General features: G+C 43.5%; 1 protein-coding gene across 10 annotated transcripts in view; it reads right to left on the reverse strand.

Moving 5' to 3' along the window:
• Positions 1-370: 370 nt before the first annotated feature.
• Positions 371-26,861, reverse strand: part of LOC112256635 (pleckstrin homology domain-containing family G member 3) — a 49,113-nt gene continuing 22,622 nt past the window's right edge. For 7 of the 10 annotated variants that reach the window (XM_024430011.2, XM_024430015.2, XM_042325412.1 and 4 more), the window contains 17 exons: positions 16,762-17,264; positions 13,400-13,500; positions 11,006-11,075; positions 10,847-10,893; positions 10,579-10,729; positions 10,186-10,317; positions 9,256-9,438; positions 9,059-9,151; positions 8,881-8,967; positions 8,735-8,768; positions 8,366-8,488; positions 8,069-8,101; positions 7,318-7,328; positions 6,562-6,900; positions 5,530-5,640; positions 2,259-3,756; positions 371-2,139 (listed from right to left, as the gene is read on the reverse strand). In XM_024430011.2, the coding sequence (XP_024285779.1) occupies positions 1,301-2,139; positions 2,259-3,756; positions 5,530-5,640; positions 6,562-6,900; positions 7,318-7,328; positions 8,069-8,101; positions 8,366-8,488; positions 8,735-8,768; positions 8,881-8,967; positions 9,059-9,151; positions 9,256-9,438; positions 10,186-10,317; positions 10,579-10,729; positions 10,847-10,893; positions 11,006-11,075; positions 13,400-13,500; positions 16,762-17,264 (4,355 nt within the window). In that variant the 3' untranslated portion in view covers positions 371-1,300. The remainder of the gene's footprint in view (positions 2,140-2,258; positions 3,757-5,529; positions 5,641-6,561; positions 6,901-7,317; positions 7,329-8,068; positions 8,102-8,365; positions 8,489-8,734; positions 8,769-8,880; positions 8,968-9,058; positions 9,152-9,255; positions 9,439-10,185; positions 10,318-10,578; positions 10,730-10,846; positions 10,894-11,005; positions 11,076-13,399; positions 13,501-16,761; positions 17,265-26,861) is intronic. The other 3 variants (XM_024430017.2, XM_024430018.2, XM_024430019.2) reach the window with 3 other exon arrangements.

Here is a 26,861-nt window from a genome sequence, read left to right on the forward strand (position 1 = left end):
AGTAGACATTTATACTGAACAAAAATATAAAACAACTTCAATGATTTTACAGAGTTCGTTCATATAAGGAAATGACTTCAGTTGGACCTGATCTATGGATTTCACATGACTGGGCAGGACGCAGCCATGGGTGGGCCTGGGACGGCATAGACTCACCCACTTGGGAGCCAGGCCCAGCCACTCGGAATTAGTTTTTCGAGTATGGAGTGTCTCCTCTAATGCCCAGGAAGCTAAGATTCAAACTCCCATTACAGCTCTGCGACAGTTATGTCAAAATACAGACTTCCTCTAAGTGACAATCAACTGAAAAAACAAATGCCTTCATTTTAGATCATTTTTCCTACTGACAAAGAAACCACAAATAATTAGGTACATTTATTATCTGATTTTATTGAGAATATGCCATTTCAAGCATTAAATTATTCTGTGTAGTTTCTGGAATGGAAAAGTCTACGACTGTATTGGTCAATATTTGTATGAAGACGAGGATCATTTTATAAATAACAAGAAAGGAAATATATAATAATCAGAAACACAGTTCCAGTGATGTATGAAAACAATGATGGTACTAAATGTGGCACAATGGGCTGAATAGTAGACAGCACAGACCATCTCTCCCCCATTATGACAAAACTAAGGGAAAAACACTTTGGTCAAAGGTCAAATAGGGACGAGCAAGTCCTAATGGCACCGTCTTGATTGTAAATCTGCAGTAATCACTTAGATGGTGGCACAACCTTCCAGGTTTACTCCCCTTTATATATTAATTGTTCATTTCCCGAATCCTCTTTTCACCATTTCCTTGCTTATGACCCTCGCAATTGAATCACAAATGGAGGGTGACCATTGCATTGTGGGGGAAAAGATTGAGTGATACAGCAAACAAAAAAGAAAAGGTAATCTGGACAGATTTCCGCTCTAATACGCTGACATTCTTTTCCCTCAAACATGAAACAAAACTATTTTCCATATAAACACTCATTCTCTTTACATATACACATTACATGGTGGTGTAAGAACCAGAGAAATTTACAAGTATTTACACATTTTACAAAGTCACAATTTCCCATGGGGTGCTCTTGATAGCTCAATATCCCCAATAACACCAGAGGTTACATAACCACATATCATACCAGTAACTGATGTGAGAAAAGACCAACAAAAAGTAGAAAATTATTTCACCAAATTGAAATCATAAAACAGTAGCACTAGTTACTGGCTAAATGACAATATTCATATGCATCAATGTCAATTTCATGTTTTAGGTAAGAGAAGGCTTGTCATGATTTACAGAATGCAATCAAATAGGCATGGTCTTTACAGTTTTCAAGTGTTCATGTGTTGAACCCAAGTTCTGGAATTTCACCCGTAGGTTTTTTACCAGACTACCCTCAGTATTTTTGCCTGAAGTCAGTGGAGACCCTTTGGCACAGTACTGGTAGTCGAGGCTTTTCAAGATTTTGAGTTGGCCCTTTCCTTTAGCGCCTTCCTCCTCTACTCTCTCCTTCCCTCCAGTCTCCACAGGCCTTGCGCCAGGAACCCTCTCCACTATAATGACCTTGTTCTCGTTGGGCAGGGTGGTCTGACCAGCCACGCAACAGCTCCTCGTGGGCACCTGGAGGTTTTGCAGTTCATGTAGAGGCAGTGTTCCCAGCATGTGATCCAAAGAGTTCCACCTGCACAGCAGGGGCTGGGGCTTAGCCTTCCCCACAGAGCCCACACCCCGGTGGGCCATGGATGACGTAGTCTCAAGGGAGTCTGTTAGGGCACTGTTCATTTCTGTGGAGCCGTTGCAGCTGGATGAATAGCCAGCGGGGCTCCATGAGGTGCTGCACCCCTCAGTGCTGCACCCCTCAGTGCAACTCTCCATCCTCTCTGGTACGGAGTAGCTACGGCTGACAGGTGAGGCATGGGAGGAACCCGGGTCCAGCCTGGGGTCAGTGTATTTAGAGCGCAGCTCTTGGACATGTGGCCAGTGGAAAATCTCTGTCTGCACTGGGCTCGGAGGACCGTTGGGGCAAGGGGACGTGACCCGTGAGCTGGCCCCAGAACTGAGGCTTGGGGCTGGGCTTGGGGTCCTCAGCTCATGCACAACCACTTGCTCATAGGAGTTGAGTGACAGCATCAGGTTAGCTCTACCTGCATACACAGAAAAGACAGGGCAGAGCAGTTTTATAATTTCAGTTTTACAGATTAGAACATCACATCAAACCATAACTGATCAGCAAAAAAAAAACACACAAAAAAATAAAGCTTACCCCAGTCTCTCTTTTGGACCTTCTCCTCGTAGACAGCTGGCAGGTTCTTGGGGGCAAGGTGTTTCTCAACTTCCCTGTTCCTCTGCCTCACCACAGGCCTACTGTTCTTGATGCGCTGGCTGTACTGGCGGGCCAGCTGGAACACCTTGTTCTTCATCTTCTCCATGTCCTGCAGGATCAGGTCCTCATCTACCTCTGAACACAGACTGATTATCCTGGGGATGGGAGCGCTACTGACCCCACCTCTCTCCCAGGACTTGGGAATCTTATTCTGGCAGGACTCATGCCCTGAGAAGGGGTCTGGGGTGATTATGACAGGCAATGGGACTGGGGATTCCTTTGAGACACTGCCCATGTCTGACTCCTCCAGGATCCTCATGGGCTCAATGTACTCAGCTTCAGGGCTATCTCTGCTGGTTCCCCCCTTCCGGGATAGATGTGATCTGGGATGGAAATTTTCCTCTGTACTATTGGAACCCTTGGGTTCCTCAAGGGTCCCATTGACATCTCTCTCTTGCCACACTTGGACCATGTCCGAGGAGGGTCTGAAGAACTCTTCCTCATCTCCAACAGGAGCATCATTGACACTCTGGGACCTGGGCTTTGGGTCTGCGGCTCTCTGTGGCTCCAGCACAGGGGTATTATTAGTCCTCTGCTCCTTTTCTATGCCAGGAAGGTCGAAAGCTGACCAAAAGGTGGGCCGGATGTTCGGGGAGCTCCTCCGGTGCCCTGGAACCGCCTGGTCCTGGGGTTTGCCGTTAAGCTGCCGGCTCAGGTGTCTGACCAGGCCTGCAGGGATATAGGACAGGCTCTCCCTGCGTGTGATACTGAAGCTGGCGTCCTGGTGCTCAGCATGTTCGTAGTACCTCCTGATCTTGTGGATGAGTATCCGGTCTTGCTTGGAGAGAGTGAAATGGCGCTCCACCTCCATGAGGTGGTCTGGTCTAGGGTCAGGCGTTGAGGTGTTGGCCTCCAGGAGCAGTGGGGGTTCTGGGGTGGAGTTGACCAGGGTCTGGGCCTTCTCCTGGAGCATGGTGCTCAGACAGGGGTTGCTGCTGCTCCTGCTGCCCGGCTGAGGTGAGGGGCAGCCCAGGGAACGCAGCTCCTCTGAGACCACCAGGCTGCCTCTCCGGGACAGGCTGCTGACAAAATGCTCAGCAATTACACTGGCCTGGTCCAACACAGAGACAGTTAGAATTCTGCTGGGCTCAGTCCGCACCGCCCCATCCTCCAACTCTGAACACTCTCCATTGGTCGCTGATGAGGAGTTAATCTCATCCTGTTGGTGGGCAGAGCAGTCACTCTCCTTCTCTTCTCCTTCTTTGTACCCTTCCTCTTTCCTCTTCTCAAGCTCCGGTGTCTGAGATGTCTCAAGCTGTCTGGGAAGCAGGGTGGGCAAGGCATCAGGCTCTGTGTATAGGGGTGGGTTCTCGTCACTCTTTTCCATCACCACTACCTTAGGAGCACTGCTTTGAGGAAACACCTCCTTCACATACACCTGGATAAGGAGGACAGAGTCTACATTAACATCAGGATGGTTAAGGCAATATGTATATGATAAGCCGTCGGGTGCTGATGTTAAAATCCGAAGTCATTATCTGACATTTGACAAATGAACAGAGTTAAATGATCAGGCTAATCTGTTACAGCAGCCACGACTTCTGATAGTAGCACATATCGTCTAATATTCTGTAAAAGGAAAGGGCAGTATAATGGATAGTGGGACATTTTGATTCCATTTTTAGCTTTACAACTAATTCCTCAGATACAATTGCCACAGGCCATGGCATACACCCCTGCTGAACTCAGCATTAAAATGTAGCAATTTCAAAAATGTTGAAAACACCAATTTCACTCATGTGCAGTTATAACAGACTAATTTCCAACTGCCGTCTGGCTGTGATGGTGTGTGTGTGTGTGTGTAGTGGAATGCAGCAGGGAGCTGCGAGAAGGAGATAAGGGAGGGATGAAAATAACTTGTCACACTCGGCTTGGAACCAGCCGTCCCACAGAGCACCCAGGAGATGCAGGTTCTATCAAAAATATTCCCCAATATCAAAATGTTGCATTTCTCACCGTGAGAGATGACAGGCGGCAACAGCATGAAGGAGGGGAGTTCTCATTTACAGGACATAAATACACAACCCCCTAGAGCTGGGATGATAAACCGAAAATTACCGACACTGCCTTCTTACCGAAGCATTTTATTTAGGGTCCTAATAGTCAGTGATTTTGCGACACAATGTACCTGCAATTTTTTGGTTCTAAAACCAAACTTTGTGCAACAGTAAAAACATATGCATTATATTGATTCCTGCTATGACAGTATCTGCCTGTCCCTGTTTCATTAGCTGTCAGCTGATGTGTGAGCAAACCATCCCATCTCCCCACTGTGCGCACAGAGGGAGAGATACAGTCTAAGCACAAGCATCTGACTGTTGCTCAAAATGTAATTGTGCTACATTACTGTTGTTCTAGTTATAGAGAGGAGGAGTCACAGCTTTCTGTGAGTATACAATTTAATTCAATGAGTTCATGGCACCACTTTACAATCGGAGTAGGCTAGTCTATGTAGTATGGTTTTGATGTGCCTGTGGAGCGGAGCGCGCCATTTGCTTGAATAGGCCTACATCAAGTAGCCTTGACCTAGCACTGGAAAGGTTTTGTAGGGCAATGGCCTACATTTACTGATAGGTTAATCGATTAGCCTACATAGCTAGATATGATCTTATTGCTAGATAGCCAAGTGTTTTGAGTTTCCACTTCCTCAAGTGGTGAACAATATGCCAGTAGGCCTATGCACAAAGATGGTCGGCACATTAATCTCTAAAGAGCCAAACAGTATTCAGATCAATCTTTATCCTATTTTGACAGGTTGCACATACAAAATCATGCATTCCCTGGATCTGTTAGATCGAATGGCTCACCAGTGCACTACATTCAGTGGGTCCTGCAGCACCCTCAGCACCCCTACTTCCCGCTGCTATGCCCGCTGGTTGTAGGCTATTAAGATGCCAAGAGGACTTATCTGAACTGAACAGTGCTCATCTTTTCGGCCAACTACCAGTCTTCCTTGCTGGATATTTTCAAAATTCCCATCCCCCTCAAAATATTAAATCATTTTCTGAAAGCATTGCCTGAGATATATAGAAGAACCAAAAACATGAATCTGTTCAGAAGAATCTCTTGAAGCTTAGTCTCTCGTGACTGATTTGGTTCTGGGTGCAGAGACCACCTCAACTTTGACCCAGCCAGTCCAAACTCTCCATACCTGGTCAGTGAAGGCCTCCACTGTAGCCATTTCACCGATCTCCTGGGCTGATGTGTTCATCCTCACCCTCATTGGTCTCTTCTCATCTACAACCTCACAGTGTTCTTCATCCTGGGACAGCAGAACACAATATGAAGGGGACTGCAGCACATTTAGGTAGAACACCGTGCCTTACACAGGGGTACCATGGCCAAAAACCATACATTGGAGTATCACATTGCTATATACTCTGGTTCCAGACAGTCACAATACTGATTAGTATTGGGTTGTAAAGCACCTGTGTGACAGTACATACATTATTTAGACAGCTGACATTCATATTAGAGATATTCAAAGTTCAGGCCATTTTAATACCATTAGAGCAATTAACCTTTAAAAACCTCCTCTGTGGTTTCGGAAAAAATCAAAAGAGAAACCTTTTAACTAATGTGATTGCCAAAGACCAAAGCACCCATTATCCTGACTCCCCGATTTGACAGGCAAATTCACCTTTGAAGTCATACATCAGCTCTGTGGATCCATTGACTCAATGCAAATGCAACCGCCAACTACGCACAAGGCTAATTGCTAACCTCTAAATTAGTCATTTCTACAATGTTGATTTTGGGTCTAACTCCCCGCAACATAAGAGAAAAACATGGTAGTATGCGTGTTAATCCTTCACTTAAACCCCCCCCTCAAATTCAGAACATGCGAAGCCTTTTACTGACTGGAACACAGAAAATCTATATTTATAAAGTACATAATACCATCACCTTTCCCCAACATTAAATGAAGACGTGATTCATCATAAATCTGATCACCAGATCTTCATGCTACTGATTGTTGTTACCATTCCTGGAAGGTTAAGTCCATGCTGTTATTATTGTGTGAGTTTGAAAACCAGAAGCATTCCATGAGTATGGCAAATGGTAGCTGGGTGTTAGTGAATTACATCAAGGTCGAGGTAAACAGAGAAAGATTGAGATTGTTGAAGCAAGCCAATGAAATGGCAGAGGAAATACGAAACCCATTGGTGGCAGTGAGCCTCACCGTTGTGAACCGAGCGGAAAGCAAAGCCCTGGCCCTATAGTGCCAGCAGGAGATGGCTGCCAGCATAGAGCTGGCAAAGTCGGCTACCTGGTCGTCCTCCATCAGAATATCATCCATGTTCATCTCCCCCTTCTCCTCCTCCTGCTCAGTGCCCCCCTGGAGGGGCGGGGACCCTGGCCTAGGGTCCTCACCATCACTGGGACATAGCTCCTCCTGGTCCTCCTGTACACTAGGCCTCTCAGCCTTGGGCTTGCCTAGACTGGAGCCCAGCATACTGACACTAGCAGAGGGTTGCAGGGAACGCCTGTCCCCCAGCAGAGCACCTTCACTGTCCGCATGCTGTAGCGTGAAGTCAGAGTTGAGTTGTTACTCCGAGGCCAGCATAGACGTGTTGTGAATGCAATGTTTTGAAAATGATGGCCTCACTGTGACTGCTCTAGTATAGTGTGAGATATGAAGGCACAACGTGTCCAAGTCAGCATGCTGTCCATTCCACGCTGTGAACACATTACATCACTGAAAACCCTGAGACAGAAACCTTCAACTACCACAGTTTAGCCCAATAGGGCTTAGAGTAGCAGTTCCTCTCTTTTGGCTAATTTCTCTCTGAATGGAAATTGTTTGACCCTGCTGAGTCAGGGTCAAACAACATTATCTCACTAGACACATTGAACAGAGTCAACTGATTCCTCTTTCTGCACAGAGGAGAAAAAAAAACATGGCAGGGAAAATTGTACTCATCATTGGGAAGCTTACCTTCAGAATGGCTGCAAGTCAGGAGTAGATAATGAAGAGGAGACAAATTTAAAAAAGGAGAATGTCAACAATATTGACCAATACAACAAACTCCATTTATATAACATACTGTAATAATATCTGAGCAAGTTAATTGGATAAACTGAATGAGAAATGCCTCCTTTCAGAGACTCAGAAATGATGCAATTCACAAGGACAGTCCTCTCTGACCGAGGAGGATAAAGAACAAGAAAATAACTTCATTAGGTTTGTAGCTAAATTGATTTGAGAGGTCGTAAAGACTCCAAAGAGACAAGACAGAGGTACTTAGTTTAGTCCTTTCATTACTGGATAATTAAAATGCATGAGAGCAGCCCGAGCAACAGATCTAAAGCCAGGACTGAATTTGACTATTGAAAAGAGCTTGAGCATGACAAAGCCTTTCAGTAATATGGCCCATAATTGACATCATTATGTGTGAGCTAGGGCAGAGGGGTGTGTGGGGGTGAGAGAGTGGAGTGGAGTGGCTGGCCTTTTGATCTGGCTGCCCAGGGGTCATCTAGGGCAGAATGAAAGTATGGGGGGGAACACAGAGACTTGGTACGAGCGACAGAGAACCTGAATCATAGCAGCAGTGGCTCCAGTGTAATGAGCAGCTGTCTGGTCTCCATGTTCATTTAACGTTCAAGTCTCATCATGATAATGAACGACAAAGACCTCTAACAGGCTGTTTAAGATAATTATTATGAATAACAATTGTTGCCTTTAATACCTTTGGTTGTCCTCACAATCTGTTTCGCTGGTTCTAAAGAAAAAAAAGATATGGTCGAAGCATAGTGAAGATATGTGGCAAATATACTGTACTCTCAGACAGATATTACACAAGCAATGAGCTTTTAAGACAAAACGTCTAACCAAGGAGTCTCTTAAAAATATATATATTTTTAAATCTCAAAATCGTAGGACTGTGGGTAAGTAACTAATCGAGACTGATGAGATGGCTTTAGTGTTGTTTTCATAAAACAAAAACATTGCTTTAGTATGTGCAGGGGGAGGGGAACTATCTTACCTGATCTCCTGCGTCCGTGCCGTCCTTCTGCAGGGAAGTCTTCAGCCTGGCAGGATACAGCATTCTTCAGCCTCTCTGGGCTGTAACGGTACCTCCCTGATCCTGGGTCTGCACACAGCATCACTACTACTCACTCACTACCAAGCCAGTCAAAGCAATCATTCTCTACTCATCTACAGGGGACACAACAGTTAATAATTGTTCCAAAAGGTTTACAAAGAAGCTAATATATTTCCAGTAAATGAATTGATGTTCTTGCACTCAATGACGGCATTTTATGTTGCTTTGGTAACAGCCGCAGCCAGAGATATGGTTAGTGCCTTTACCTTATATTAATAGCAACCGTATTCATTTATCTGGAATACTCACTGAAAGAATCATTTTCCAGGATGGCCTCTTTTGCCTGTAAGACAGAAATCAAAAGAAAGCATTAGTAATAAGTTGATGTTAATGGATGGCGCAAGACTGTAGGATACTTGAAGGAAGTGGATTTGAATCCCTGCTGTTAGGTTTACCTTCTGTGGGACGATGGTGTGGTGGTTCTCTAGAATCAGCCTCTTGATATGATGAGCCCAGAGGCGCTTCTCCTCTACAGTCTTGGCCTGAAACAGACACTTGTCAATCATAGTGAGCTCTTGGAGAACTATTACAAGAGAGGACAGGCGTATGATGTAGTGGTAGAGCCAAACTCACCTGCACAGTGTGAGGCTGCTTGGGATGCTTGAAGTGGATCACACTGAAGTGCAGGGGGTCCTTGGCACTGTCAAGCAGCATCAGAGTTGAGCACTGAAACCAAACACATACAGAAACATTACACAAACGTTAAACCAACCTGACAAAGCAAGCCCATGCCATTCGGGTTAGACTGGTCAACTGTGCCTGCTCCGTACCGAGATGTGGGTCTTGTAGACGTAGTGCTCTCCTCTCTTCTTGGTGATGAGGAGCATCTTGTCGAAGAGGAACAGCATCCTGGTATTCTTGGCACGTTGTACCTGGAAAGTTCCCTCCAGGACCAGCTCTCCAAATGTAGTGAGGTCAGGGCCCTTCCAGTTGATCAGGAGAGACTGGATCTCCTGCGCACACACACACCGCTCATATATGAGTGTATCTAGGTCTCCTAAACACTGGTTGGGTACACTACACTGGCAAAACTGTACATGAAAGCATGCACAAGGGGTGCAAAGTCAGCGTAGAGAACAGTTTTTTTGTTGTAACATTAAAAAACAGTTAGGCAAGGGAAACCATGGGCAGCAAACTAGCCATCCAATTAAAAGCAGGAATTAAAACAAAACCCAAACGCAGCAGACAAGGTGACCCTGTAGAACCTGGTGGTTCTGTGATCCCGAGGGGCCTGGTGTTTAGGAGTTAAAACATCATTGATTAATTGGGTCCCTACAAGACCAATTTCTTTCTAAAGATTTAGTCTTTAGACTATGTTTTAAGGTTGGTGGTGGAAGTTAGAGGTTTATTGCTTTATTGGAACAACAAATACTTTGCAATGAACTCAAAATGTGAATGTCCTCTCTCCATACACAGAGTACATTAAACTCAGCCAGGGAGTTACTGTGGGACAGCAACCTGGAACAGTTTAGGAGGCCGGGTGACAAACATAATGCCTTATCAACAAGAACTCCAGCAACACAGTGAAACAGCATACACTTCATTATCTGATATAAAAACCTAGAGAAACATAGCCACCAGAAAATGACCTCAATTAGATGTCATTGCTGCACTACACAATGATGCAGGTACAGTATATCATAATAGTGGAAAGGGGTGGGTCAAATTCCCTTCACCCCACCCTGAGTAGCCATACTGACCTGCAGCCTGACAGAGTGCTCGTGTTTCCTCTTCATGTCATTGATGTACCAGGCCACCCCAGTCATGGTGTCGATGGCCTCCTGCACCACCTCATAGCCCTCCTCATCAGGGTCAAAGTGCTTGGCGATGTCCTTTCAGCGAGAGAAAGAGAGAGCAAACAACCACAGCATGAAGAGTCAAGACCTCTGGAGTGGGGTTGATTGTGTTGTTGTAATATGCAATACAAAGCTTTGCCATCTTCTTGCTAGGTTAAAGGTTGAATGCAATTTCTTTTGCCCTCCTGTCAAAAGGACCCCACAATCAACCTGCAATCGCACAAGGACAATTCTATATAGTTTTCTTGGACCATCTCTACCCGTAGTAAAGGTAGTAGGTAGTGAGGACCAGTGTACCTGCAGAAGCAGGTGGTATTTGAGGATCCTCTGGACAGGTTTGAGCAGGTAGGAGCCCAGGGGGAGAGAACGCTTGAGAGAGGCCTGGCGATCGCTGAAGAACTCGGCCAGGGTCTTACTCCTCATGCAGTCTGTCAGTGCACCCACAGAGCTAGAAAAAAAACAACAAGCCAATGGATCGTACAAATGACTATTATTTTTATTTAAACATGTCCATTTTCTGGAACCCAAAGGTTCCAGAAAACCATCAATTATTCCTTCTACTTACTTGGGATAGTTTGTGCAGTACTGCGTGTAGATCTCAAAATCATCACTCTATAAAATAACAAAATGGAGGAAGACCTCAAAATCAGATCAGTAACACTAGCTTGTCCAGCTTCCTGATGATAGGTTCAAGTCAGTCTGTCTGTGAGTGGCCTCCACTTACCTTATCTACAAAGCATCTGGCCACAGCCACAGGGTCATTTTCACACATGTCCAGAGACTGCAGCAGCTCACTGTGGAGGAAGACCGACATGCAGACATGCACATCATCAACTATACAGACATATGAGGTCTTGTCAGAGACAGCAAGAAGAGGAATTCAGTGTAAACTACAGATAACGGCCAAAATATTGGAAACAATAAATGAAGGAAACAAAGTATATTGAAAGCAGCTGCTCCACACAGGTGTAGTTTCTGAGTTAAACAATTAACAACCCATCATGGTAGCCCCTAGGATGATAATGCCTCCATCCACAGGGCACAAGTGGTCACTGAATGATTTGATGAGCCTGCAAACGAGGTAAACCATATGCCATGGCAGTCTGTCACCAGCTCTCAAACACAATTGAACATTTATGGGAGATTCTGGAGCGGCGCCTGAGACCCCGTTTTCCACCACCATCAACAAAACACCAAATGATGGAATTTCTCCTGGAAGAATGGTGTCGCATCCCTCCAATAGAGTTCCAGACACTTGTAGAATCTATGCCTATGTGCACTGAAGCTGCTCTGGCCAACGCCCTATTAAGACACTTTATGTTGGTGTTTCCTCTATTTTGGCAGTTACCTGTACATTCAGGTACTATGTCAGGTAACATGTTTAGCCTGTGGCGATACCCAACTGAATAGAATATGCATGGCTGAATGTGTTTGTTCTGGTTAACCTCATTCTGTCCATAGACCCCAGAGAGTCAGGTTTCCCACACCAGAGTGGACACAAGGAGAGAGGGGTCACCACTGCAAAACATAAAGGAGTACAAAACCAATACAACATCACCACAAAAAGGTGTTCTACGTGGTCACTGGCCACACACATGCCCAATCAAAGAAATTCTAACATCTAACAGCATTCAGCTGCATGGGCTGAATCAAATAATAAAGGAAACACATACCAATGTGTCAATATTCTCAGAGTACAATGAAATGTCTTTGTGCTTTTTTGTTTGAGGATTATTTTTGCCTAAAGATCATGTTCATTAAAATGTTCCAAGATATTCTGTCATCAAGCCATTATGTGGCTTCTAGTGGCAGGGGAAGATGGTCTGTTTCAGGGGTACAAGCATAGTAGTGTGGTGACCTGACCCGGAAACGGGTGCAGTGTGTCACTGTGGGTCAGACCAGTACTGTAGTGGGAACTTTAAAATCACAACATGACCCAGAGACAGTCACTAGTTAGTCACACACATCTCTAAACTGAATGACGAGTCTAGGACCGTCTGAAAACCCTGTGTATGACAATGAACTGTCTGCATGAGACCGTCAGTCTCCAATACAATACAGACAACAGAATGCCATTCCATGTCTATGCAGAGGTTCGTACAGTTTCTGCTTGAATGAATCTGTCCTCAATCACCTTGGGAGAGTGCATCAGTGTTGCACATGTTTTCAAACCAGTGCTGTAGAAGTACGCTTGCCTCTTGCGCATCAGTAATTTGCTCCCCCTGGGCACTTCCTGCTAATTGGCACGACTCAGTCACAGTGTTTAGCCGAGATGATGCGTAGTGTGCAGTGTCTCGATCAGACAACATCCTTATAATCCATTCTAACAGACACACTTCATTTACTTTCTAAAGGACTGTAAACACATTGTATATTGATTCTGTAGGAGAGTCAGGGGGACGTATATATGAAACTCCCCTTGCTGTAGATGAAACAACAAACACTAATCAAAACCTCTATTTTAGAAGTTTACGCTGGTAGAAATTGAATTAGACAAGGCATCGGATCCTTTTTTTCACCATTTTGTTTCTATGGCATTAGACTATGATTGGGGAGCATGTGGGGAGGAACGTGACAGAGCATAGGGATGTTTGTGGCTCTTCTTTTTTGGCATGAGGCTTAGTGAGCATATGCTGACACGATACGTTTACATAGGATCATCCGAACAACAACATATGTTGTCTATCGGGTGCACAGAGTGGGTGGTGGTCCTGATAGCATCTGCAGCAGAGTGGACACATACGCATTAGACAAATTACATTATGGCTGTAACTGATCCCAATCTGCTGTGTTCTGGGCCAATCTGTGTGTTTGGTGTTGGTTAGCCATATTTTCCTCTATCGGTCTAAATCTGTTTTGAGGTCAAACTCTCCAACACAGCCATAAAAGAGCTCTTGCCAGGAAGCCTTTGAATCCATCTCTGTCAAAACAGCATTCCACTGAAATGGCAAATGTCTTCCCAATGTATGCTTCAAGTTGAGTGTAATGAGTGTTAAACGTGTACCAAGTTGTTTTTGTGTAGACGGTCTGTAAAAAGAAAACGCATACATGCAGTTACAGTTCATCTGCCTTGTCATTTTGGGAGAACACAGGGCGTTGACAGGTGTCTGAGGCTTACCTGTTAAACAAATAGATGTCCTCTATATTCCCAAACAAGGAAGAAACCTGGTCTGGTTGAATGGGAAGGTTGTCCATGTCTATGATGTGAGCCAGGTAATCCTAAATAAACAACAAGACTATGGTTATACTGCAGGTTCTATTTTCCCTATGAAAAACCAAATATCCTGTGTGTGTGTGTGTGTGTGTGTGTGTGTATATATATATTTTCAGTCTAAACTGCAATTTCAAATTATTTCCAGTAGAGGGAGCTTGTGTATAGAGAAAATTTAACATGTGCCTGTGCTGTTGGGTGGTGGATTCTGCTTCAATGTTTCAGTTTACTGCACATCCTGTTTGCACTTTTTATGACCAGGCTAAAAAAGACCACATAGGATGATGCCCATCTGCTGTCCATTAAAACAACACTGTATGACTCAGGATTAATGTGTTCAAATCCAAATGGTTCTGTTGTAATGTTTCAATGGTCCTTTTAAGGATTTATTTCTTGTTACTGGAGGGTAGTTTGACCCTCTGGCAGTAGTTCTGTAAAAGTCCATCAGACCAGCACACAGTGTTCTCCTCCCATGGCCCCTCTCCCATCTGATGGCAGGACTACTCGATTTTAATATAACTGAAACAGAGGCACATTAGTCAGAGTATATGCTAGGAATGGCTGATGCTTCCCCTCTCACCCAGTAACACACTGGTGTTCCTTATAGAAACGCACCAAATACAGACAACTACATAACTCAACTGTCTTGCAAGCAGACACGCACTCACAGAAGAAAAATCAGTGTTCGACTGTTCGTATACGCAAACACACGTGTGCACACACAGAACCCGAGCCCCATCAGTGCAGTGTGAAGTAGTCATCCCTTCTCACCACACACTGAACTAAACCATTTCATAGTGGAAGCATTCCCGTCCAGTGACAGCAATGCCGACTGTCTTTCAGCAGGGCGTCTCACAGTCCCAGTCTTGAGCACCACTAACACCAGCCACACAGAGGCCCCCTACTGACCACACACACAGCCTGCGAACATATGTACAGCCTGCTGTCAGAACAACATTAGGTCTAGGCTTGTGAGTATGGTTGGGTGACCCATAAAAAGGGTAGTGCACCCTAGGGGAGGGGAAGAGCCATTTAGAGTGACATCTGGGAAGTCATAAGTGGCACATGTAATGAAATAGAGATGACCTAGTGAAAATTGATGAAAGGAAGACTATGGAAGCTAGCAGTACTCCAAACAGAGAGATTTTGACCCTCAGCATATCTGTTGAGGTGGAAGTGAAGATGCGATTCCACCTGTGTCACACAGCTGTTGTAAGAGCTGAGATAAGGAGGTTTCTGCTTTCCCCAGATGTGGCACACAGTAGGTGGTGTGGAGAGGCATGTTCCTAGACAGTGTCTGCTCTCCGCCAGATAAACTAACAGCTTCCCGGGTGTAGTGTCGACATCATAAGCGGCAGTAGCAGGACAAACAGATGCATCAAATATGTCACTGAAATGCCAAGCTTCACATCCTGGAAAAGGAGATTCTGGCACTGAAACGTGCACGACAAGATGCCACTGCAGAGCAAGTCATTGAAATGCTGAATTTAGATTTGGGATTGTTCAAAGAGTTTCCTCCACCACAACATTATGTGGGGGGAAAAAAAGTTGCTACTCTGCTATGTTTCTTCAGTTGGCATTGTGATGGCTGTGTTTTTGTTGGCTGTTGCCTGTAAGAGGCCGGAAAGCTCTGTATCCTAGTTTAGGTTGCAATGAAGCAGGCAGCTAGGCAGGGCTAGTTGGAAGTCCTGAGGCAGTGTGGGAGTGTTTGTCAGGAGCAGGACTGCGTGATTACTCTGGCTACTGCTGCAGCAGCAAGGGCTCAGTCAGAGCATATCACCCTCCAACACCTCCTAGGCCAGGCGCCAGCAGCACAGTCAGCCACACAGAGACAAGGTGAAGAGAGCCAGTAACACACTACCTCTGACCTGTCTGCGTCATGTGTTTAAGACATTATAACCTGTACGCTACAGGGCTCTCAAGCCACCATCCCTATGGTCAGTACTAATCCAAAGAGGAGAATTACCCCAACCTGAAGGGGCCAATAGGTAAGGCTGATCTGCACAGTTGGCAGTTGTTTTCAGACTACAAAGCCAGCAGCCATGATAAGAGGTCAGTTTACTTAAATGTGGAGTGGAAGAAATCATCTCCGTCCCATTTCCCACAACCAGGAGATGACGTTAGAAGCATCCGTTAATATCTATGACCAAGCTCATCAGGGGAGAGGTTCTGCCTTGAAAGAGGTGCTTTGTGTCTTAGCCCTGATTTTGCTTTCGAACTCAAGACCTGAGAAGATAACGAGATCCAAGTTTCAGAGCTGTATGTATTCACAGTAATGTAAACTGAGTGCATTACATACATCAGTTTAAAAACGTATCAGTCACTTTGGAATCCTAATCCGCTGGTTTTACCGGCTACATGGTATTTTCTGTCCGATTATGAAAATGCCGTGGTGCAAAGCACTTAAGAATACTTTAAAGTACTTAAGTGTAATTTTTGGGGGTATCTGTACTTAACTTTTTATGTTTGACAACTTTTACTTCATTATATTCCTAAAGAAAATAATGTACTTCATACATTTTGAATGCTTAGCAGGACAGGAAAATGGTCCAATTCACACACTTATCAAGAGATCACCCCTACTCACTAAACAAAAATTCTTTGTTTGTAAATAACCTCTGCATGTTATTGTGTGCCCCTGCCTATCCGTAAATTTAAAAAAATAAAATAAAATTGTGCCGTCTGGTCTGCTTAATATAAGCGGTTCGAAAATGTACAATTTCTTTTAATCCTTAAATGTATTTTTACAATTACATTGACTTTTGATAGTTAAGGATATTTAAAACCAAATACTTTAAAACTTTTACTCAAGTAGTATTTTACTGGGTGACTTTCACTTCAGTAAGATTTTATTAAGGTATCTTTACTTTTAGTATGACAATTGGGTACTTTTTCCACCTCTGAAAATGCCTGTTACAAAATACGCAGGGAACTGTTTCAACAGGAAATCAAACTACATCCTGGTAAAACAATCAACCCTAGAATATTTTATAGGTAGCAGACACATGTGGCTACAAGGCAAGCAGTCACTTGGAAAATGGAGAACCTTATTTACTCTCCCATTCCTTAGTCTCTGGCTAACTCCAGTAAATCAGCTCCATATTAGGGAGGTACAGACATTAAGTCATTGCTACATACCATTCCAAGAGAAACACTCTGAAATACCTATTAACTTACACTATATCATATAGTGAAAACACTATTGCATAGATTCAGGTCAAGCCTCAGTCCTATTAACTAGAACTGAATGGACGGTCAAGGCAACTCACCTCCACGATGCTGCGAAGGTCCCTGACATACATGCGCTCAGTCTCAATGATCTCCATGACCACACGGTCCACGTAGCTGAGCTTGGGGTTGGGCGCCATGGCTTCAGTGGCAAAGGGTGAGGTTGGGGTCAGAGGTGCAAAAGCTCTCCTGTTGGAGGTGTTGGACTGGGACCTGGTTTGACTGTGGCTCCGCCACTGGTCTCTGGTCCCCCCCTGGCTGAGACCCTGCAGCTGGGCCTGTGGCTGCTCCCTGGCTCCCTTTGCAGGGCTGAGCTCCAGGTCAATGTCCTCTCTACTGGGGGGAGGTGGTGTGGAGGAGGGGAGGGCCGTGGTACTGCCGTAGAGGCTGTGGCTGTCCCTGGAGGAGCCAGAGGACAGAGTGGACACCAGGCTCACTGGACGCTTAGCCTCTCCCTCTGAAGGGTCAGCACACAGCTGGCTGTAGCCTTCTGGTCGCTCATGACAATCACTGACGGAGAAGGCAGAGTACAACCGAGGAGATTCTGATAGAGAAGAGAGAAAGGTGAGTTAATATGCAGGGTTCATGGGCAGAAAAATAGATCAACAAGATTGTTATCAGGACCTTACAATACATTTTAGATCCATTGAATCAAATACTGTACTCCGATGAGTGATTAATGATCCATGACATTATGAACCCAGTGTCCAGCCTGAAGAGGAGTGCTTTACTGTGAAGGGGATTTCTCAAATCATTACTGACTTGCCCCAGTTACAGCACTCCACATTCTCTGGAAAACCCAGCCATTTCCTCCACCCTCCCTGACTGGTAGTGGCTTAGAAAAAAATGGAGGAAAAACCGATCGGGAGAAAATAGGGGAGTGGGAACCAGAGTCTTGTTTATGGAGCTACTTCTCAAATCAAGAAAAATGGAATTCATATTCAGTTCCACATCCTTCCGGTCCGGATTGGGAATGTTCCCCACAAACTTTCCCCAAATACATCAAGTCACAGTGATTTATTTCAGAAAGTATTTGGAAGGTAAAAGGTCAAAATGCATTTTGCACCATTTAAAACTAGGATATTCTTGCCACTGAACTTGAAACCAATAAACGGAGCCATCTGGAGAACAAACCCCTTATTGTTCACAGCAGTGATTGGGCCAGGGATATTGCCAAGTGAGGATGGCGTTAATACAAACTTACTTCATGGAGTCAACTGTGTTAAATTCTTTATGAAATCGATAAGGCAGTCATAAAATATGCTTCATTAGCAGACATCCCACATCTTATAACATGGATCTGTCACTAGGCACTGCGGGCAGCAGGCCATTTGACCGGAGATGTGATCTTTTACCAATGACCCAAATGACTTCAGAACTGAGGGAGGGCCTTTCTATATAGTAAGGATGGTATCACAAAAGTGATATACTTGAACATTTCACCTTTGAGGTATAATAAATGTAGAAAAAAATGATTAGAAAGTATTGGAGATGAAAGAAGAGCTCTTTGAGGTCATAAGTCAAATTTGTGGAATCAACATATACAGGAAACAAAACAAGTCTCTCCCCCTCTACATAGGTTATATATAGACAGTCAGCTGGATGTTGCCAGTCAACTCTGGTGAATCACACTGTCACTGTAGAAGTGAGTGAAGAGCAAACACACAGGTTTCTACACAAGCCACATGCCTTCCTCCTCCTGGCATCCTCAAGTTTCCATGAATCAGGGGTGAGCTCATCAGGCCTAGAATGCTGGTGCAGTCATTCTGTGCTACACGCCAGCCTCTACAATCTACCATAGGGCTCGTCTACAACACCAGACTCAAGCATGCCAAGTCTCAGAGAAAGAAGGGGTGAGCAGGCAAACAAGGGTTGACCACTTCATAGAAGCTGTTTAGAGTAGTTACAAAACCATGAAATAGTACTACTTACAAGGAGTAATAGTACAGTAGGCTGTTGAACTCAGACCACTAGGAGTTTCTGTTGTAGTATCTACTCAGACAGAAGCTCCTCCTTTCCCCATTTACTTTGGGCTGGGAAAATTACTACCTCGCCTGCTCTAAGAGCCAGCCGCCAAGGCCTCCCTCCCTATCACCTCTGTGCTGACGTCAATGCCCAGACTGTCATGACTGGAGGAGTAATGACAGTCAAAACATCTCCAGGTCTAATAACAAACCCTAACGAGTCTCCAAGCCACTCAGTTCTACAAGTGGAGCGCAAATTATATGACCTGTCCTAGGCTAATTCAATCTTTACGCAGTATGTTTCGTTTCTTTACAGAATTAGTAAATAATGGTGACTCAACATTAGGCTCATCAACATCATGACAAGCCATGGCAGTAAGATGGGCCATAAAATAATAAAAATGATGTAAGAGATGTGGAAGGTCTAGGGCATTAGTACCGGGGCCAGGGATAAGAGAGAAAGCCAGCAACAGTAAACTGTACCACCTAGGACTGTGGCAGTCATGAAATTGTCAACCGGTGATTGTCAAGGAGAATAACTGCTGGTCTGATGGTAATTGACCATTAATTAACAAACATATTTAGCATCTCCTGGCTTCCACACAGCCTACAAGCCACTGATGCAGGCCTTTGGAACATCTACATTTGAAAAAGTCTAATAAAGCCATATAATATAGCCTACACCTTCACAAATCCATTATTTATTTTAGACAGGTCTAAAGAAACATGATATGAAGAAAATGTAGCCTACTTCAGAAGAACAGAATAGCTTTCACTGAGTTGTCCTTATGTTAAGTCCTGACCTGGCTATGGGCTACACTAGTTCATCAAGCAGATAAGATTTGCTTAGAATGGCATTTTATAGTGGCATTATTTTATATTATGAAAAACACAATTGAAATAGCTGAATAAAATAGAAAGGATATTTTCTCCAAACAATTTCTGAGGGAGTGCGCACATGTGGCTATTCTGTGTTGAGTGGTTAAAAAAAGGTCCTCCTTTATGCTTAATTTAGAGCTATTTATGCAACTTCAGTTGTGATACAAAATGTTGGGCTAAATGTTCAGATTTTTAATACATTCTAAGGCTGCATGACACAACTAATGATGATTTGAAAAAAGACTCATGAAAGGCACGAGCTCTGCTTTGTTTCTTGCATAGGCTGCACACACTTGACAATGCTTCGAATTTCCAGATGGCATACCCCTAGTGTGGCTGTAATGCCCTCAAAAAAACATAACTTTTGTGGCCAGTAGCCGTTGTGCCCTTGGGCTGAATATAATAATTCCCTTCTTCCAGCTGCATATGCGAAGAACCTCTCACATCTTGCTCAGATATCTCAATTCTTATTAGCCAATGCCTGTCACCTGATCGGGTTCTTCTCACAGGCATCAATCTCTACTCCGAAGTAGGCTACAAGTGAAGACAGAGAAGCAACTGCGCGCGTCCTTATTTAATTCCAAGGCGCATTTTGAAGATGTTAGAAGAACTGTCCACAACAAGATGAGTAGGCCTAACGAACAGCAAATAGCACTCGCCTATTTCAATCTACTATCCCCCATAGTACAAAAGTTGACTTATTCCATTGGTCAATTGACCAGTGCGAGAAATAAATATTCCAAAACATACTCTGGGATAGTTGTGGGATGCGATAGATCCCAAATTAATACCACCACTCGCATCCATTTGAATTATTACTTATTTTTTTTAAAGCAATGAGGCTGATGCAACAGATCAGAACATTTAGCTTAATTTTGATAAACTATTAGGCCATTTCTTCACATTATAAGCGCAGCAATGCGTACACGGCAGTAGGCTATAAGGGCGAATGTTACAAAATGCAATCAACAGCAGGAAAGCAGGAAAACACCATTCTCAAAAGTTACCACAAATGTGATTATGCATGTAATGCTTTATTATAAAAAATGTGCATTTTTAATGGTGGAAATGATCTTCCCCAAAAGTGAAAATCATGCACCACCTATGTATGCCAGTTAGGCTCTTCACCGGTTGTAAAGTAGATTAATGTGCTTCATTTGAAGAAGTTATTTGGCCACTTTAGTTGTGATACAAACCTTATCAAAACATATTGGCCAGGCTACATGAGGTGTGGTACTATGATTTGTTAAAGTATTTCAAATTTTAAAAAAGTATGAGCTGTCTGTCTTACTGCACACAACCTGGGCATCATTCACTATTGATAATACATAATTCACAAGCGATAGGCTAATATTGTCACCCATCAGACTATTCTTGATTTAATCTAGTCTTTACATATACTAAATAATATATGTGTGAAATTAGTTTTAATTTAGAATGAAGCATTATCATGCACCAGGGGCAAAAATATACATGTCATCTATGCACTTAAACAGCAAATGGAGGACGCTTTTCCCGTGGTTTATTTTCATGCCAGCCAGGTAGGCTATATGCCTGTTGTAAAGCCAAACAATGTGCTTTAATATTAGGAAAGTTGAGAAATAAATGTAGTTAGCCTATCCTAAAGAAATCTGATAGAGACCATTAAAAAGAGGATCCCAGCACTCCATTTTCTGACGCAGGCGTAGCCTATAGAAATGTTGCGCAAAATGAGCTCTCATGAAGTGTTTGATTTTTGATCGATCTGCATTGATGTCAGAGTGATTAGAGAAACAATATAGTGTCGAGTACCAGACAGTTAGCAAGTTTGGTAGGCTACTAATGACCATCAGCAGAATCAGAGCTTAGAGAATCCGCGCTGTGGCGGTAATAGGTCACTAACTGCCCTAGTACCACCAATCTTCTTTCCCTGCTCAGAGTACCCACTGAAGATATAAGGTAGTTGATATTTGCCTGATCCCACACTCCATTGGTTTGAGCTCCTCCATTCCATCAACCACACGCGGAGTGGCTTCATTGTAGCAGGCAATGCTAAGGAATGCAAATTAAAAGCCCTGGTAAACATGTGGGTCTGGAAATAAGGTTAGAGCTAAATTAGCAAGCCTACTGTGACGCAGGGCAGTGTTTCCATTGGGCCTCTGTGGATAAGGAAGTCAGATGCAGGATTACCAGAGAGGACAGTGATGACCTCCATCTCTAGTACATCACAGACATAAACCATGACTGACAAAATAGCAAAAAAGAAAGACTGCTAATGACTTGGCCATAGGCATTCATCTCACGTACCTATATTAAGTTGAAATCCTCACAGTGTCAATACAGTATGTATAATGTATCAGACTCCCGCTCAGAACTTAAAAAGGCAGTGTCTGGTCTATCCTGGTGCCTCAGTCTCTCCAGCATCTGCAAACATTTAATACTGATCCCAGAGGATCAACATATCTTCCCTGGCACAGGCCTGCCTGCACACCACGCTGCCATGACCAATAAACTCCCACACTGGGTGATACAACTGTGATTCCACCCCCACACACCAACACCTGTCCCTTCACTAACAGAGAAACAAAATGAATGTCAGTAAACACGGCCCTACAGATGTTCAGATGAGATACCTCACAATTCTGAACACACACCGATTTGACTTCATCTGAATACAGGTGGTGACCAGATGTCATCCCTCATAAAAAAGAGTTTACAATGAGAAACCTAATTTAGTTCCAGTAATACTTTAGCATATTATAGCAACAATTCTCTTGAGATACAGAGTCAGCTGGGGATCCTTGAACAACCCATTTACAGGCCCTGGCTGAGCCAATAGCTGCAGGTAAATAACTGCTCTGGGACCTGTTAATACTCAGAAGGGGAGAAGTGTGTGGGAAGATGCCCTGAGTCTAGTTTAATGTGATGCATGTGGTCCTGACAGAACACAGAACTGTAGGTTACTGAGCTGAGGTATTCAAAACATAACATCTTCAGACAGATGTGTACATTCTTCTCTGAGAGTGTCAGAACGCACCACTCATTTCCTCACTCATGAGGGGGAACTGTTAAGTGTTCCTCCGCAGCTTTTGATGCAGGAGATATTTAGAAAATGTACAGTATGCACATCCATCACAGGACAACCAACACGCCATGACAAAGCAACAGCTGATTTTTCATCTTCACCATTGAGACTTCTCATATACACACACACACACACACACACACACACACACACGATACTTTCACATGGAGTATTCAAAGCTTTGTGTAAATATTTGGAGGATGATTTGCAAGAAGATTTACATGTGTTGACCTCCCTGCGGCCTGTTCTCAGTTGGATGGTCTGCAGGTTACAGCTTTTAAAAGACGTCTATAGGCATAGCATACATACAGTAGGGCAAAAAAGTATTTAGTCAGCCACCAATTGTGCAAGTTCTCCCACTTAAAAAGATAAGGCCTGTAATTTTCATCATAGGTACACTTGAACTATGACAGACAAAATTAGAATTTTTTTCTCTCCAGAAAATCATTCATTTTTAATGAATTTATTTGCAAATTATGGTGGAAAATAAGTATTTGGTCAATAACAAAAGTTCCTCAATACTTTGTTATATACCCTTTGTTGTCAATGACAGAGGTCAAACGTTTTCTGTAAGTCTTCACACACTGTTGCTGGTATTTTGGCCCATTCCTCCATGCAGATCTCCTCTAGAGCAGTGATGTTTTGGGGCTGTTGCTGGGCAACACGGACTTACAACTCCCTCCAAAGATTTTCTATGGGGTTGAGATCTGGAGACTGGCTAGGCCACTCCAGGACCTTGAAATGTTTCTTACGAAGCCCTCCTTTGTTGCCCAGGCGGTGTGTTTGGGATCATTGTCATGCTGAACGACCCAGCCATGTTTCATCTTCAATGCCCTTGCTGATGGAAGGAGGTTTTCACTCAAAATCTCACGATACATGGCCCCATTCATTCTTTCCTTTACACGGATCAGTCGTCCTGGTCCCTTTGCAGAAAAACAGCCCCAAAGCATGATATTTCCACCCCCATGCTTCACAGTAGGTATGGTGTTCTTTGGATGCAACTCAGCATTCTTTGTCCTCCAAACACGACGAGTTGAGTTCACCAAAAAGTTCTATTTTGGTTTCATCTGACCATATGACATTCTCCCAATCCTCTTCTGGATCATCCAAATGCTCTCTAGCAAACTTCAGGCGGGCCTGGACATGTACTGGCTTAAGCAGGGGGACACGTCTGGCACTGCAGGATTTGAGTCCCTGGTGGCGTAGTGTGTTACTGATGGTAGGCTTTGTTACTTTGGTCCCAGCTCTCTGCAGGTCATTCACTAGGTCCCCCCGTGTGGTTCTGGGAATTTTGCTCACCGTTCTTGTGATCATTTTGACCACAAACCAAGCTGCTTACCTATTGCAGATTCAGTCTTCCCAGCCTGGTGCAGGTCTACAATTTTGTTTCTGGTGTCCTTTGACAGCTCTTTGGTCTTGGCCATAGTGGAGTTTGGAGTGTGACTGTTTGAGGTTGTGGACAGGTGTCTTTTATACTGATAACAAGTTCAACAGGTGCCATTAATACAGGTAACGAGTGGAGGACAGAGGAGCCTCTTAAAGAATAAGTTACAGGTCTGTGAGAGCCAGAAATCTTGCTTGTAGGTGACCAAATACTTATTTTCCACCATAAATTTGCAAATAAATTCATTAATCCTACAATGTGATTTTTTTCCCTCATTTTGTCTGTCATAGTTGAAGTGTACCTATGATGAAAATTACAGGCCTCTCATCTTTTTAAGTGGGAGAACTTGCACAATTGGTGGCTGACTAAATACTATTTTGCCCCACTGTAGTAGACTACTTTATATCCACAATATTATTCAAGCCAAGAGATGGCAGCACAGACTCCCACACCCTCAGGCTTTAGCTCAGTCACAAAGGCTTGGTAAGGGTAATTTCCATCTAAAAAGCGGACCCATGAGCACCAACATGTGAAGTTCATAGGAGCCTGTTAAATTGGGTGTCAAATGAAAGGTTAGTCTATATTTTTTTTAATTAAGGAATATATACACACTGAACAAAAATAGAAAACGCAACAATTTCAATGATTTTACTGAGTTACAGTTCATAAGGAAATCAGTCAATTGAAATAAATTCATTAGGACCAAATCTATGGATTTTTCATGACTGGGAATACAGACATGCATTTGTTGGTCACAGATACCTTTAAAAAAAAGGTATTGGCATGGATCAGAAAACCAGTCAGTATCTGGTGTGACCATTTGCCTCATGCAGAGTTATATATATTTGTTGTACTTTTACCCCTACTTCTCCCCAATTGGTAGTTGTGTTCTTGTCCCATCGCTGAAACTCCCCTATGGACTCGGGAGAGGCGACGGTCGAGAGCCACGCATCCTCCAAAACACGTACTTCTTCTTGACACACTGCTCGCTTAACCTGGAAGCCAGCCGCACCAATGTGTAGGGGGAAACGCCGTCTAACTGATGACCGGGGTCAGCTTGCAGATTGCCGGCCTGCCACAAGGAGTCACTAGAGCGCGATGGGACCAGGAAATCCTGGCCTGCCAAACCGTCCCGGACAACGCTGAGCTAAATGTGCGCCGCCTCATGGGTCTCCCGGTCATACTTACATATTATATGAATATTTTTGTTCACGTCTCAACCCTGTTCCATCCAAAGAAAATCAGACAAAGGCTGTTCCATCCAAAGAAAATCAGACAAAGGCTTTGATTTCTTCAAACAGATGGAAAAGGAGTCTTAGAAACCATCTACCAGAAAAAGTCTTAAAGGCATTAGAAATACATCAAAACACAATGTTGAAGTAAAGACCCTTACCAACTTATATCAACACATATTTAGTTTAGGAGATTTGTTGCTGCCTTCTGTTGGTTTAACAAACATTGCTTTGAAATTCTGTTACCAAAAACCCACATATCGAAGATATTTTCTAATTTCTCTCCCTCATTAGGAGGGAGAACAATGAAAATTCACAGAAGTAACACAAAGATAGGACTATTGATTAGTTCTTGTTTTTACTGATATCAATTTTGTTTAGGAATTATTAAGGGATTCAAATTTGAAATTCTGTTACCAAATCAGTAACAGAATTACTGAAAAATCTAACAATTTATGTATTTCAATTGGCTACAATGGGAAATCATAGTCACAAACCACAGTTGGGTCACCTGCTACTGTCCTCCCTTCCACTGGTATACTGTTATGTTCAGCTGATAACCATTTTCTTTCTCATCTGGTGGTCAAAGCAAGAGTGTGTAAAGTATGGACAAGCCCTCCCTCGTTCCAATTAAGGTCACATTTCCTGGCTCTTACTGACACCTACCCATGAGCCCCCTCCCTTTCAATTTACTCTAGCCAGAATCCTCATCCACTGAGCACCGACCGACATCGTATGTCCATGGATGTTGAAAAGTAATTGAAATGTGGTCAGTCCGCCCTGGCCTGGATTTCAACGTCCACAGACATCTGGACCGGCCTTAAATTTAGCCCAAACATAGATTTTCTCCATTCTGGACCAAATCATAGACGTGTATGTTTCACAAATTTGGACAGCACAGTACAGTAAAGCAAAGCATAGTACAGGACAGACCTGTACAGTAGTTCAGTACAGGAAACAGTAGATCACACTAGAGTTGAGTACACTTATGTACTGTACATCTGATTGGTCCGGACCAACCAAAATTGGTGTAGTTTGTTGTCGGAGGTCATTAAAATAATAGCCAGTGTGTAGAATAATACCCAGATATGCAGAGGAGGATATTGCATATTTCTATCTTTGTGTACCTATTTAGGATACATCACCATGAAGAGAATGACATTCATAACTTTGCATTTATGTGTAGTACAGATCCAAGACCGAATTCTGAAATTACCGCAATACTGTTACTGGGTGTAAATCCACTTTACTTATTGTAGTTCAATAACCAAAATAGATTTTCAAAGTCACCCCATTCTTTCTGCAGACATGGATGAATCTTAATCCGGGGCAGATTAGAGGTCGACCGATTTATTGGAATGGCCGATTAATTAGGGCGGATTTCCAATTGTTATGAAAACTTTAAAAAATATATTATATATACAGTGCCTTGCGAAAGTATTCGGCCCCCTTGAACTTTGCAACCTTTTGTTTGAAGCCTGAAATGTGGCAAAGATATAAAACTGTATTTTTTTGTGAAGAATCAACAACAAGTGGGACACAATCATGAAGTGGAACGACATTTATTGGATATTTCAAACTTTAACAAATCAAAAACTGAAAAATTGGGCGTGCAAAA

This window comes from Oncorhynchus tshawytscha, linkage group LG08, assembly GCF_018296145.1.
Source record: "Oncorhynchus tshawytscha isolate Ot180627B linkage group LG08, Otsh_v2.0, whole genome shotgun sequence".
Taxonomy (NCBI): Eukaryota; Metazoa; Chordata; class Actinopteri; order Salmoniformes; family Salmonidae; genus Oncorhynchus; species Oncorhynchus tshawytscha.